Below are 15,172 nucleotides of genomic sequence, written 5' to 3' on the forward strand. Positions count from 1 at the left end.
TTGACCCTAGTAGCATCAGTGCCTCTTCCCTTCCCCAAAAATTCACCAGAAACAGTGGCAACAGCAAGACCTATTTGCCTTCACAGGCTCTGGAATGCCACGGCATTATTTTAGGCACCTGTGGGAAAAAGTAGCTTGCAGGACACCCAAAATCTGATAGATAATAAATGTTTCTTGGACCACTGCTGTTGCATTTCTAACGCAAGGAGTGCAAAAGTCTTGTAGCTACCTTTATTAGGCATCTCCAAAGTCACTGCTGCTAGGTAGGGTTGGGGGCAAGAGAAGATGCTCAGATCAACTTATGGGAAGCACAATAGGGTCTGGTTTTTTTAATGACTTCAGGTGAGTGCAAAAAAGAACTCCACAGCTTTGGGGAAGGAATACCTTACTATTAGTTCAGCCCAGTATAAAAGCTGATCTGAAGGGAGTGTGTGTCTTGGTCACTAGGGGCAACTAGTGGGGGAGCATAGTCCACTTGCAGAGCAGATGGCTTGCATGCAAAAGGCTGCAGAGGTTGTTTCAATCCTATGTCTCTCCTTATAGTGCTAAGACAGACAAGCTGTCTCAAACGCTAGAGAGCCACTGCCAGTCTGTGTAGAGTAAGGGGTGGGGAGCCTGCCACTTTCTAAATGTTTCCAGGGCTGATGAGAGTTGAAAAACATCAGCAATATCACAAGTTGCCCCTCAATACTAGCCTAAATTGACCAGTGGTCTGATGTGGTATGAAGAAGCTTCCTAGGAGAGACACCTTTTTCCTATATTAAAACAAATATCACAATGAGGGTGCTGGAAAAGGAATAGTCATGTGCTTATACCCCAAGCAAAATATATTTATCCCCTCAATAGTGTATAATTACTGTGTAAGAGCTAATCTTGACAGACATCAAGTTTCAAAGAGCAGGTGTAGATGTGTGCGTGCGTGTTTTCCATTTAAAAAAAAATATATCTTGGAAGCATTTCTTGCTGCTACAATGAAAGTAGATCTATGATTGTTGCTAAAAACTTGCTGCAAATTAAAAAGACATGAGAAAGCAATTTCCCAAATGTTTATTGAAGCAGTGAGAGGTTGCTCATCATACTGTGCTGAAAAAGCAGTTTTATTCAATTCAGAAACTTAAAAAAACAACAGTATTGCAGCACAAGATAGTGCTATCTGAACTAGACTCCCTTTTTATTAAGCTCTTCTAACCCATCAAGAGAGTCAGTTTTGCATGATCTAAGACCTATATCTTCTAGCATAACCACCTTGCGCTCTTGGAAAAAACTGCAGAAAGGCACTTGAAAAGCTGTTTCTCTTTTTTTTAGTTTTGCTGGTAAGGGTTCATTTCGGCACAAGGAAGATGTGCTGTTCTCTTCTTCACTCCAGTTCATCATGGTGAGAAGTTTCATTGATAACCTATTAAGACAAGTATCGTAAAGCATTAGAAGGGTATTTAATTGTCAATTGATCTCGGCTCCTAAACCTTTCACAGGGAAGCTTAACTGCCACTTGAAATATTTTCCACTTGAAGCTAGTGACTAGAAATCTTGCACAAACACTACTGTTTGGCTCGCCACATGGTCCACAGATTGTATAGGCAGCAAAAAGGAAGGTGCAACTCAACAGGCTGGTGCAACACTGTGCCCAGCTCCCCTTGCCCTCCCCTCTGATACCTCAAAGCATATGGAGGGACACCAGAAAGTCTTCCCAGCTTCCCACCAGCTGCTCAAGATATCTACTTGGGAGCCAAGGGGGTGTGTGGAGGGGGGAGTTTAAAGAAAGGCAACTCAGCAATTTAGAGACAGCTGGCCTTCTGTCACCACATGCTTAAACCTGCCCAAGACATCCAACAAATGCAGAGCAGTCCTTGGAATTGCCACACCACACAGCATTTGAAGCACAGCATTCAGTGGAAAAATTATTCACATTGTGGAGGTTTTGAACACAGACAGCAGCCTGACTTAAGGGCTCAGAAACCAGAGCTAGATAGGCTTTTTGATGACTTTTAGATGGAATTCTAGGCTTAACCCAGTATCCTTGTAGAGTTGAATCCCGTTCATCCAAGTTTTCATGCCCTGCAACCAGTATCTATCCCTCCCACCGTTCCAATGAAACAATGGCAAACGCAGGATCTAGATCCTTCACAAATTTGGAGGTAGACACTCAACTTTCATTAAGCATCCTGGGCATAAAAGGTTGACCATTTTGACTGTCTTTGTGTGTGCACACACACAGCCAGTCCAGAAGAGAGGAAAGGATACCCCCATAATATATTCCAGTATACTAAAGTAGTATGTTCCACACCCCTAGAAGATATGTTTAACAGCATAAATGTAAATATGTATGTATATATACAGCCCCACAACTGTAATTGCTCGTAGCACTCACTTGTCCATCTCTAGTTTCAACAGTCTTGATAAGAAGTGTTCTCTTGGAGTGGGTGTCTATTGGGATAGACTCAAGGTTTGTTTCTGTAGATAAGAATAGCACAGTTAGAACTCTGTAGAGAATTCTCACTCATGTTAGAAAGATGCCACAGCAATGCTGATCTTAGATCAGTGCTTGGGTAATATTGCTATGCAAAACCAATGAGATATCAGGCCTTTTGAAAGCTCTCTATTTAGGGTACCAACAAAACAATGCTTAAAAAAGCAAACGGCTAATTCAACCCTAAGTCAGGACCATCCACACCCATCCAATGGCAAAAGGCAGGACCACCCACCACCCAGACCCAGAGAAGGACACTTCAACAATTCTAGTCCCAGATTACACATCTGATACAAGGTGGGCATTGCAACAAGGACTCAAGAGTGCATCAAGGGAAGTCCAGACCCTTTACATACATCAGATGCCAAAATCAAGACCTTCTATTGCCGAGTTAAACTCAATGTCAGTACTATTTACATAAAAATGGTTAATACACCAAGGACGTCCAGCTACCAGATATAGATGGCACTTGCTTACCTCTCAGGTTCAGGGAAGCAAAAGTCGGAATGGGCATTGTGATTCTGAAAAAAGAAGACAGAAGTCATATTTAGATAAGACAGCTGAGACTGTTTTCAGAAATGCTTGCTGAGGGTTCACCGGATGAATCTAGTACCTGCTCTCTTCTCCCTCCAGCAGTTTCCTGTAAGTGGCAATCTCAATATCAAGAGCCATCTTTACATTCAGCAGCTCTTGGTACTCGCGCAGGTGGCGAGCCATTTCTTCCTTCATGTTTTGGATCTCATCCTGGAGTCGGGCAATGTTGTCTTGGTAGTTAGCAGCTTCAAGATTAAAGTTCTCCTCCATCTCACGCATCTGGCGTTCCAGGGATTCATTCTGGAGAGATTTTACAAAAGCATACACTGAGGCTTCAAGCGATAGCATTCAGTTCATGGGTAAAATGGTGAAATCAATAGGTTGTATCCAAGCAAGTGGACCCGAGTTAATAACGTCTGTTAATTTCAATGAGTTTATACTCCGGTAGGATTAAAGCGGAACAAAACCCAATGGCTCAATTCATCCCTGACCATTAGGAAATGCTGCCCAGGGCTGATTCAAGTAAAAACTTATTTTTTTAACCCAGAAACAGGGCTGATTCAAGCAAAAACTTATTTTTTTTAACCCAGAAACATCTGGAAGACCACATGTCCGCCAGCCCTGGTGTAGACAATCCTGAGTGAGATACAACTGTCTGGCAAGGTGTTAAGTCAGATTTATATGTTCCCAAGTGTAAACATGGAAGACAGAAGGCTCCTTCACTTGCTACAAGAATGTGCAGAATGGACTCAAGAATCGTAAGATTAGATTCATTTTACGAGTGCAGAACATTCTGCAAAGACAACAGCTCAGCAGCAGATCACATGCATAACAAGGCTGTACATTCAATCCCTAGAGTCTCCAATTGAAAGAATTTTTAGGGTAGCCTGAGATCTTGGCCCTAGTTTTATCACCAGCTTGAGATCAGAGACAGAGATGAACCACAGGCTCATTTCTATGTCAGGCAGCTTTGTTAGGGCATATGCCAACTTTATTGTTTGAAAGGTCTCTTTTGCAAACATGTAATATTTAAGTTTAGCTATTCCAAAAGAATGACTGAGAAATGCAGACTTAAACATACTTTTCTTCTTAAAAAACCACCACCACCACCTGCCAAAGCCTTCCCCTCCAAGCGTCATCTTCCACTTACAGTTCCTTTAAGTGCATCCACTTCACAGGTGAGACTCTGAATTTGCCTGCGGTACTCATTCGCTTCTTGTTTGGCCTGGCGCAGGGCATCATTGTTCCGGGATGCTGCTTCAGACAGATCTGCAAACTAACAACCACACCAAGGTTAACTAGATGAACTTTTTCAAGAGCCCACCTTTTAGCTAAGACACATATTAAGAACTGGGCGAATTAAACTCTGGTACCAAAGGGCATGATTGATGAGCAGAACTGATTCACACCTTACAAGCCACTTTGGGTGGACTAGGCCTCTGCGTCATGAAGACTTGCATGATATAACCCTGTCCTTTTTAATGGGCTCATTTCACAATTGCAACGTGACCTCCCAATATATGTGTCTGTGAGACATTTGTTTACCATGCAGAGAAGTCCCTACAGAATTCCAACTGCCTTTTAACAACAAAACCAAACCCATCTGCAGCTTGCCAGATGCTCCTTAGCAACAGGACACAATACTTTAAAAAAAAACAACAAACCAGAATGTTACTGGCCTGCAACTATCCCTTCAAGACACATCAAGGTACGAAGAGACACACGATCCTGTCACAGGATTCTAGTTTTATGGGGGATTCCATATTTTCCCCTGTAGACTAGGGGTTTTTTAACCAAAAAATTAGGTTTAAAATTGGGGCTCGTCTTATACACGGGTAGTGCTCAGGGGTGTTTTCTTAATTTTGAGTCCCCCAGAATATACACGGAAAAAATACGGTATATTCTTAGAAACACTGAACTTTCAATGCTGCACCTACATTTTCTCAACTTTTACATGTTATTAAGTGCCACTTATCAAGGAACACCAGGAACCACCCTTATTTTAAAAATTGAAAATATGTATTAAATTTAAAATATCCAAAATATAAATTAAGAAAATTTATATAACACTTATTTGACAGAAAATCCCTAAGAGGTTAAAACCCAAGCAACATTTTTTTAACCGAAATATAAATAAAATCAGTGATTCTAACACAGATGTAATGTGTGTGTTTTCGTGGCCCACCCTATTCCTGCAACTGTATTCTGTCTTAACTGATTTTAATTCTGAATTTTAAATTGTTGTTACCCACCCCGGGACCTGCTGGTTAAGGGTAGGCAATAAAGAAGAATCATAAGAAGAATTCTAATGCTGATGATAAGAAGCTAAAACTGCGTCCCTGGGCAGACTTTCCAAGTTCATGTGTTCACCCAATTCAGTTCCGACACAGTTTCCGAAGTTATGTGTTGTGTTACTTAGAGACTATGAGTTGTTTCTTAACTGTTTCTGGTATTCTCTTTGGGGCACTGGAAGTTGGGAAGAGGAGAAGAGTGTACACCTTACGTAGCCTGAGCTGAGTGTAGCTTGTAAGTGTCCCTCTCTTAAAACGAGAGTGAAATGCTCCCATTACTAATTATGATTTATTTTTAATGGATTGCTTTTAATGGTCTCATTTTATTAAATAATTAAGCCACCTCTCAGAATCCTTTTTGTGACAGAAAGCGTGGGACATAAATCTTCTAATGTACACACAAGTTTTATTTTATTTTTTAAAGAAATCTACAGTATACCGCCATTTTGAGGCAGTGCTTTCTGTAGTATCAAGGCCTACAGTAGATCCCTAATAGTTCCATGACCATCACATTCAGACAACTAAGATTAGCACTTTGCATCCAAATGACAAAATGTAGAACTGCTGAACTAAAGTATTTTATTTTATTAAAGAAATCCTCTAATTGAAGCCAAAGGCCATTCGCTTACTTTGGATTTGTACCACTCTTCAGCTTCCTGGAGGTTCTTAGCAGCAACACATTCGTACTGTTGACGCACATCGCGCAGGGCAGCAGTGAGATCAGGTTTGGCAACATCCACATCGATCTGGATATGTTGTTCCTGGATCTGGGCCTGAAGCTCACGGATTTCCTTCAAGGGAAAAAAAGGATGACATTCCAGAGATTGAACGTTTTTACCAATGCAATTCATTTCCCCCCTAAGGAATCACATTGGAAACCTGGTGGGAGTTCAAAAATTACCTCATCATGGAGCTTCTTCAAGAAGATAATCTCTTCTTGCAGAGATTCAACTTTGCGTTCAAGATCCAGGCGGTTCAAGGAGGCATTGTCAACATCCTGAGGGAGGAACAACAGGGGGAAAGGTGTCAGAAACATTCATAAGCTAACTGGGAGAATGTTGAAATATGGGGCAAAAATGTCTGCAATGAACAAACTTCTGTCTAAATAAGGAGCGGCTCGATTTCACTTCCTTCCTTCAGTAATTGAGGTGGAGGTTTGACATTTCTCCACGGAAAATTGTCTACAGCACAGAATCCGACCAAAGCTCTCCACAGCTATATTTTTTCTGCATACAATTTTCCATTTTGAGAAAGTCATTGTTTCATAACATTAATTAATGATCAATGAAGTCTAGTCAAATCTGAAACTGCAATCACTTTTCCTAGGGAGCTATTTTCAGAAAGGCTGCACAGCTTTCAGTCAAAAGAGGGGGAAGTATAAATCTTATTGGCACCTTCAATTGTTTTCTTAATTAAAAAACATACTATTGTCATGCCATGTCTTAATCATTCCATTATCAGTAATTTCCAATAAAATTTTTGATTATAATATTTTAAGCACACCAAGTGTACTTTATTGAATTCCCTAACTCTAATTCAGTATTTCAGTTCAACTATTTTTGGCTACGGAAAAAACTTTAAAGTTAGTATGACATACTTTTAGTTTGGCTTATGAATACCAGTTTGAAACATGCAGAATCAAATCAATATGGAGTAGCAGAAATTTTCCAGTATTTTTTCTGGAAAGCCAGCATCACTGTATCTAGGTGATCTCAACTTAGACTAAACACATTTGACCACCAGAAAAAAAAGTTTAGTTTAGATAGAAGTTGTATGCAGTCTGAGATGAAACGAATGGTGTGGCATGTTTTTGTGTGGTTAAAGTAACCTATTTACACACTAAATTCATTGCAACAGGATCAAAGGCATACAAGTACTTTAGGATATTACGTCAGGAAAGTTATTTGAAATATTAATGCACCTGAAACAAGCTACTAATGAATGTCCACAAACTTTATCATTCCATTCCATTTAGGACAGCAGGTTTGTTACACAAAAGAAATAGTTGGTGTCATTTAAGACTCCAGGCAAAGGATTAGCTAGGCTGGAGAAGGACGGCAAAATACAGTAGGGCTCAGCCACAACAGAAAGGCAGATAATGTTGTGTTGTGTGTACTTGGCAGTAAGCAAAAGAGATTAGCGCTCATCTCAGAACCTACTTTTGTTTTCTCTGCAACTGTGCAAAGCTGCCAGTTATTTCACACAGGAACTCAGCAATGCCATTTCAGAAATCAGATTTCATGCCTGAAAGCTCACTGCTTATCCCAGACAAGTGTGAGCCCACAGCAAGAATTCATATCCTCCTCTCAAGGCACCTGTTGCAAGTATAGCTGAAAAATGAACACGCTCGGTCCACTGAAAGCTAATGCAGATTGTTCTAGATGCACCAGGCTAGTGATTGTGGCCCACTCTCCCCCTCAAAACTTTGAACAACAACACCTTTAGGCAAAGAGTGAAAGAGTGCCATTGCTGGAAGATGTTTTTGGAGTGTCATAAGTGGTCAAGCAAACTGTTATTTATTTTACTGTTAGAAAGGGGAGATGTTCTTGTGCAATTTTCAGTCTCAGGTGCTAAAGCAAGAGTAGTCAATGTGCTCCCTTCCAGATGTTGCTGTACTCCCAACTCCCATCAGCCCAATTGTCAGTCCAGTACCATCTGGAGAGTACCACATTGGCTACCCCCATGCTAAAGTAACTTGGCTGGCCAGGGGTATTGCAGATTTTTATTTGAGAGTCTGGGAAAGCAACACAAGCTCAGGCAGCAAAAGTATTAGCCCAGTTGTGGCTAGCACTAAAAAATAAATAAATATCCACATGCAAGTATAACTAGAGTGCACTCTTGCAGCTTGACTTGAGATGACAGTCTGGGCTTGAACTATTGGGGAAGGAGTTCCTTTGAGTCCAATAACAGGTGCTGGCTCTCAGTGGAACACAATTATGGAGAAAGCAAAGAACTATGAAGGAAACTTAGAAGACATAATCATGTAGACTGCAGAGAAGAGCCAGTTTTAGCTCTGGTGTTGCACCTTCAACAACCACATGGTTCACTCTGCCTGTAGAAGAATGCATGTGCTTCTGCAAGCTGGAGTACCACATGCCTGGCACACTGCATGGAGCTCCTTGCACACTGGGCTTTTTTCTACCTGCGGAGCATGCCATTGTTGGGGGGCGGGTGACACAATTTGGGGGAGGGAGAGGTAAAAGCAGAGTCCCACTCTATGTAACTATGCTCTACATACTCAAGTTAACATGTGCAGAAGGCTAAGAGCTCAACTGTATATATACATATAGAGATGCATTGTGGTGAAGCAGGTCACTAGCCAAGAGATGCTAGTTAGGAACAAAGCATTGCTGAGTTGAGGTTTTACGCCTGAAGACAATGGCTGGGGTGGGGAGCCCTGGACGCTTCAGAGGTTGCAAGACCATGACTCCCATCATTGCCTGAACACTGGCTATGCTGGCTGGGGCTGATGGGAGTTGAGGAATCCTACAACAGCTGGAGAGGCCCTGAGACATTTATGGAATACTAGAGGAAAACAAGCTTTGCCCCCACCTTCCAGCTTCAGGGATTTAGAATTTTCCTTCCCCATGTTTCAACCAAAGGGGACGCAGCTTATCCTTCCTAAGCTCTTTCCAGCAGGACACCCTCATCTCTTTCAAGTCTCACTTTACAGACTTCAAAGACAGTTTGCTGAAAACACTCATTGTGAGCTGCTATTTCATTCTGAGCCATTAAATTATGGGGAGGGAAGCTTGACATCACACACACACACACACACACACACACACACACACACATTTCACAGCCTTAAACCCCTGTATTTGGGAGGTCACAATCAAACTTGGGATCCATACTAAATTAAACTTGTAAAGGTATCTGGCAACTTCACAGAGCTGCACAGAGTTGTAGCAATTAGGCTATTTGGATCTGAGCGCTGGTTCTTCCATGGCCTCCATCTGTCAATCATGCACAGTAAAACGAGGAAGCAATTCTTGCAGGCAGACCAGCCTGAGTATGTGAAGCTCTTATATCAAGTCAAGATAGCCCAGTGAACTCCAACAGAGCTGTTTTGGGCCTGCTGCCAAAGAGCTTGTCAATTGACAGTAACCTAGGACCCTTCTGTCTAGGACAAGCCATGACCGAAGTCAAATGTCCCCTAAATGCGTGAGCAAAGTATCTTTCATTCTACCTCTCTACAACACTAGTTTCTCTATTCCTTCCCACAAGGCGTCCTAAGCATACCTGGAGTTAGCTAGGAAGGTGGAAGTGGGGAATCAGCCTAGGGGCTTCCAAAAGCTAATGCTTAGCCTAATGACAGATGGGTAGCCGTGTTGGTCTGCCATAGTCAAAATAAAAAAAATTCTTTCCAGTAGCACCTTAAAGACCAACTAAGTTAGTTCTTGGTATGAGCTTTCGTGTGCATGCACACTTCTTCAGATACACTGAAAGAAGTGTGCATGCACACGAAAGCTCATACCAAGAACTAACTTAGTTGGTCTTTAAGGTGCTACTGGAAGAATTTTTTTTTATTTTGGCTTAGCCTAATGTTAAGGATTTTAATGATTTCACCACCCTAAGTAGTTCTGTTCCAAGATCCTGCTTTTTCTCTTTCAAATGCCTAAGCTATACAGTGGTGTTGTACCACATGTAACATCTCGCCAGCAAAATGCATGCAGCTTCCTGGTAAGTGTTTTACCAGATCAGATATTGTACCCAAAGGTTCACTTCATTACATCATCTGTGCATGACCATCTCTTATCATATTCTTCCATGTGCTCAAGAATGCTGGAACATCGCCAGTGTGCTTTAGGTTTACAGTATGGCAGAGATAAAAGTAAAAACAGAATAAGCTCCTAAGTGTTGCATCTGCATTATGGGTCTGGGCTAAATAATCCTCAATCAACATTGCAAACACATGAGGAAAGAGGACACAACACCATTGTACGTTGTTCCCTTTATTTATAGTTCACCCCAGTCACGTGGCTCATGCAGGATAGATCAAGAGTCCCAGCAAAGCAAGGGGAATGAGTCAAGAAGGCTCAGTATTTGGTAATCTTTTTCTACCTGAGTGGCAGTCTTGGAGAATACCCACAAGACAGATGTGGTCCTAGCAATGTGCTATGTTATCCCATAAGTCACCCTTCTTGGATTCCCCACACTCAGAGGCAGACAACCATGCAAATGGAACTATCAGGCCAGCACAAAGGTGCTCTGAGCTACACAGAGACTGAAGCTCTCTGCAGTACTAGACATATCCAAAGAGTACCAAGACTCAGTTTAGGGTCACTCTGGGGGCTCACACCAGTAACTGTAGAAGACAACTCTGCAAGCCACATGTCTCATTCATGCTTGTGCACCCAGCTCTCTCGAATTTCACCTTCCTCTTCTTTTACTTGAAAGTCTCAAACCAAATGCGCTATCCTGCTTCAACTCTAAAGTAATTCCCACAGGATTCAATGGGCTTACTACAAGGTTGTGTATAGGAGTATGGGCTAAAGATGTTTCTTCCACAAACTGAGAATCTGGCTCAAAAGGGGGGGGGGGGATATAGTCAGCAAAGTTGCAAACATTTTTTTTTAATTGAAAAATGCAACTTATTTCATGAATTTTGCCCAAACTCAGACTCTCACTGTCTTATGGAGATGGCTTTACTTAAAAGGACCCGTTTCCATCTGACATTCTCCTTTGAAAAAGAGGTTTGAAAATTAGTTATTGTATTAAAAATTGGCACACAGAGAACTTAAGGCAGAAAAGCTTCATTTTTCCAAGCGAAATGGCTAAGGTTTGAAAGGCTCCAAATGTTATTTACTTCAAATGTCCAGTGAACCAGTCTAGTGGGATGGGAAGGAATGCCTGAAGTATTAATTATTATGCAGTCCTAAATTAACATCCTTGATGACTTTAGGTCGGTCTTCATGTCAGCAATATAATTAGTGTTCAATAATCAGTTAGAGACTGGACCAGCTGAAGTGGCCAATGCTTTAAATTATGGGTTTCTAAATGTGCTTGCATCATTACACATCCAGCAAGAATGCAGCCTGCCATAAGCACCCCCAGAACACAAAGGCTCCTATTATTTCAATCTGCTGCCACCACAGTCGCTGTTAATGCCTGCATCGGCATTCCATAGTGAATCCCATAGAAACCATTAATACCTTTCAGCCAAGCGAACAGATGGCTCCCTTTCACCCTTACCAATCTGAAAAACCGATTCCACAGAGCTTCTCTGGGTAACAGGCTAGACGTTGATAAAACAGAAACAATTCTTGGCCCCTGCAAGAGCGCTATGTGCTTGTAAGTGCCTCTGCTAAATTCAAGCACAGCTCAAAAAGCTGGACACAGCTGGTGTTAACATAGTGCCTGAAAGCATGACCAGCAAGTTTTGTTAAAAAGTTTCTCCACCACAAAGTTACTACTTGGCCCATGGCAATATGCTATCCTTTCATCTTCAGCATCTGAATGCAACAATGCTGTTATATGACAATGTGTCTAGATCAAGGTTAGCCAATATTGGTGCTATCTAGATGTTGTTAGACTACAACTCCCATCAGTCCCAGCCAACATGGCCAATGGTTGGGGGAAATTGGTTTAGGTCAACATCATCATAGTGGCTACCCCAGTATAGATCTTCATAGTTACTTGACATCATGGTTAGATGAAAACTCCAGGAACAGAGGCAGCGTGCATCAGACTATAAATTGCTGGGGAGCAACAAATGTAGCCAGTAGGGTTACAGAGGAATCCCATTAGCCACTGTGCAAAAGTAGAAAGCTGGTCTAGACTGACCTTTGGGTTTGATTGAGCTGGGCTCTTATGATCTTAACATTTCAATACTGCTAAAAAATGCAGAAATACTGTTTCGTATGAGTCAAAACACAAGGGAAGTGAAAGAACTACTTGAATTTGTACTGAAGAACCAGAACACTCCCATTATCCATATTCAACCACCAGGTGGCTTTCCGTTCCGCTTTTTTCTTGTAAGCGTTTAAGCACTAGAATTTAACACTTAAAAACTTTAACGGGGTGGGGGGTGGGATGTATGAAATTACAAACCTGTCTGAAAGATTGCAGGTTGTTCTCAGCTTCTTCCCTCTGAAGCATCTCATCTTGAAGTCTGGAAAAATTAAAGGACCCATTCAAAGAAATGAAAAAAGCTGACCAAGTGAAGTTCAGATTTGATGGACAGTCAGCCACACCCATGAGGGAAAGAGAAGCAAAAGGGGGAAGAGTGTGGGAGGGGGAGGTCTTCCACACAAAAGCACCCCATGCCTCCATTTGTGTGGCTCCGTTTTCATTACAGTGTGACCAGACTTGGAGCAGAACTCTTGCAGAAGCAGCAGCGTTAAATCCACCAATAAACATAAGCCCAGCAAAAAAGGGAGGGAAGGGGGGGGGGAAGGCTACCCCACTTATTCAACTAGCTGAGTGGGAGGGAGAGATGACCTACAATTGTGGATTGAAGGAAATTTCTGTTTGCCTAACACATTTTGTTAAAACTGGAGGTTTGCAGCAGCTCCCCAAACCATAAATTCAAACTTAGCCCTGATCTAGACCTTATAATTCTAATACCAACGTGGCAAATTACCAGGCACTTGCAACCATGCAACTTTGGAAAGTACCAGCATAAACTGATTCAACAGTGCAATCCAATCTATGCAACTTTACACAGAAGTCTGTGAGGAATTGCAGGCTAGCACCACAATCCTCTACAAGTTTACTCAGAAGAAATTCCCACCCAGTGCAATGGGCCTTGCTTCTAGCAAAAAATGCAAATTGAAGCCAAAGTAAAGTATATTGAACTGGGTGGGGCTAGCAGCCCAATTCTATGCACACTTACATGGGAGTAAACCACACCTCTCAATGTTTATTTGCAAGTAATTCCCCTTTAATGGAATCGCCCTGCTAAAGCATCAGAGTAAAACAAGAATGGAACTTCATCCCTTGTTCTTTGTGCTGCAGAGTGTGAATAACGGGACCCACCACACTGCAGATTCTTAAGACAAAGGCGCTTGCCCAGCGGCCGCTTCAGTGCCTCCAGCCAGCGCAGGCTCAGCTGTGGAAAAGTTTTCTGAACTTTTTCACATGACGAGTCCTTCATGCGATTCACAAAGTGAATGTGATCATTCTGAATCAGCCCACGTGACTGAATTCACAAGCTTTCTGAATCAAAGGAATGAATGAACGCTCAGACTTTTATATTTGCTTAGCGCTGATGCGACAACTTCATTCCTAAGGGGAGAGGGATGGATGGAGACAGACAGACAGAACGAGGGCTGTAACCTGAACGAGGAAGTGTTAACCATCCAATCAACCAACAAATCAATCAATCTGGCTGGCTGAATTCGCACAAATTTGCAGGCATTTTGAAACGAGAAGCACATTTCCTTTGTTTGCAAAGGATGCGCGCGCGCCCTCACAGACGGAACCACTACTCGGAGAGCAGGAAGTCTGGCAGGGCAAGCCACTACTCAAACCCCAAGTCCCATTGGGGCCAATGTAGTTTACTCAACCAGCCCAGCCCAGCCCTCGCCCCGTCCAGGGGACCCGTGCCTTACTTTTCCCGCAGGCGCATGATGTCTTCGGCCAAGTTGTCGCGGTCCACCTCCACGCGGGCCTTGTCATTGGTGAGCTGGTCCACCTGTCGGCGCAGCTCGCGCATCTCCTCCTCGTAGAGGTCGCCCAGGCGGGACGTGCCTTTGCCCTTGAGCTGCTCGAGCTCGGCCAGCAGGATCTTGTTCTGCTGCTCGAGGAAGCGCACCTTGTCGATGTAGTTGGCGAAGCGGTCGTTGAGCTCCTGCAGCTCGGCTTTCTCGTTGGTGCGGTTGGCCTTGAACTCCGTGTTGATGGCGTCGGCCAGAGAGAAGTCCACGCCGCCATCGACGCCCAGCATCCGCATCGGCGGCAGGCTGCTCCGCAGGCGCATGGCCTTGGAGGCGTAGAGCCCGCCGCCGCCGGGCGCCGACGACACCAGGCGGACGCTGCTGGGCCGGGCGCTGCCCAGCGAGTAGCGGCTCGACGACGTCACGTAGCGGCTGCTGCTTGAAGAGCTGGGCCGCCCGCCGGCCCCGCCGAACATGCGGCGGTAGGAACTCCGGCTGCTGCTGGTGGTACTCATGGTTGTAATCCCAGAAGAGGAAGGTGGGCAATCCCGGGGAGAGAGCGCGAGAGAGCAGCGCCGTCGAGCAGCGGGAGGAAGAGGCGCGGGAGAGCGGCCGAGCGGGCTCCGCGCGCCTCTTATACGCCAGTCACGCCCTCCCGCCCCGTCCAACAAAAGCGAAGCCCCGCCCCGCGCGGCGGCCAACCGCTGCCCGACGGGGTCCCCCGGGACGGGCGGGGCGGGGCTGGTCCCCCACAATCCCGGCCCATTGCAAAAGCAGGAAAAGCAGATGCAAAGGCTTTTCCTGCTCAAGGGGAGGGAGGGGGATGATTAATAGGGGAGAAAAGCCACGACGGGGGGGAGGAGGGAGGCGGTGCCCACCCCCCTGGCCTTGCAAACTCCTGATTTGTGGCTGCGCAGGGTGCAGGAGGGAGGAGGGGAGAGAAAAAAGGATGGAAAGGACGGGGGCGGAGGACGGGGGGGGGGCACACCGCAACAAGGGGGGTGGAGAAGTTGGAGGGATCTCAACGAGAAACAGATGTGGGGAGGTTGAAGGCGAGACGTGGAGATCGGAGCCTGTGGAAAGTGGAAGGAACTGGCTGCAGGATGAATACCATGGGGAGGGGATGGGCAGGACGACCAAGCTAATGGGGGAACCGACGCGTCCCCTTTTCCTCGCGCAGAGTTTTTGAGAAGTTGGGAAAACGAATCCGAGGGAGGGAGGTGCTGGGCTGGGTGGCGAAGGAGTTCCCCTTTGCTCTGGGGAGTCCCCGCATGTCGAGG

General features: G+C 44.2%; 1 protein-coding gene across 1 annotated transcript; it reads right to left on the reverse strand.

Moving 5' to 3' along the window:
• Positions 1-1,031: 1,031 nt before the first annotated feature.
• On the reverse strand, positions 1,032-14,807 carry VIM (vimentin). Its single transcript, XM_083467554.1, has 9 exons — positions 13,848-14,807; positions 12,346-12,406; positions 6,194-6,289; positions 5,922-6,083; positions 4,152-4,277; positions 3,081-3,301; positions 2,945-2,988; positions 2,369-2,451; positions 1,032-1,396 (listed from the first exon to the last, which is right to left on the reverse strand). Exons 1-9 carry the CDS (start codon positions 14,405-14,407, stop codon positions 1,358-1,360), a joined length of 1,392 nt encoding a protein of 463 aa, XP_083323680.1. The 5' UTR covers positions 14,408-14,807; the 3' UTR covers positions 1,032-1,357.
• Positions 14,808-15,172: the final 365 nt, after the last annotated feature.

Source organism: Podarcis liolepis, assembly GCF_965112155.1.
Source record: "Podarcis liolepis genome assembly, chromosome: 12".
Classification (NCBI taxonomy): domain Eukaryota; kingdom Metazoa; phylum Chordata; class Lepidosauria; order Squamata; family Lacertidae; genus Podarcis; species Podarcis liolepis.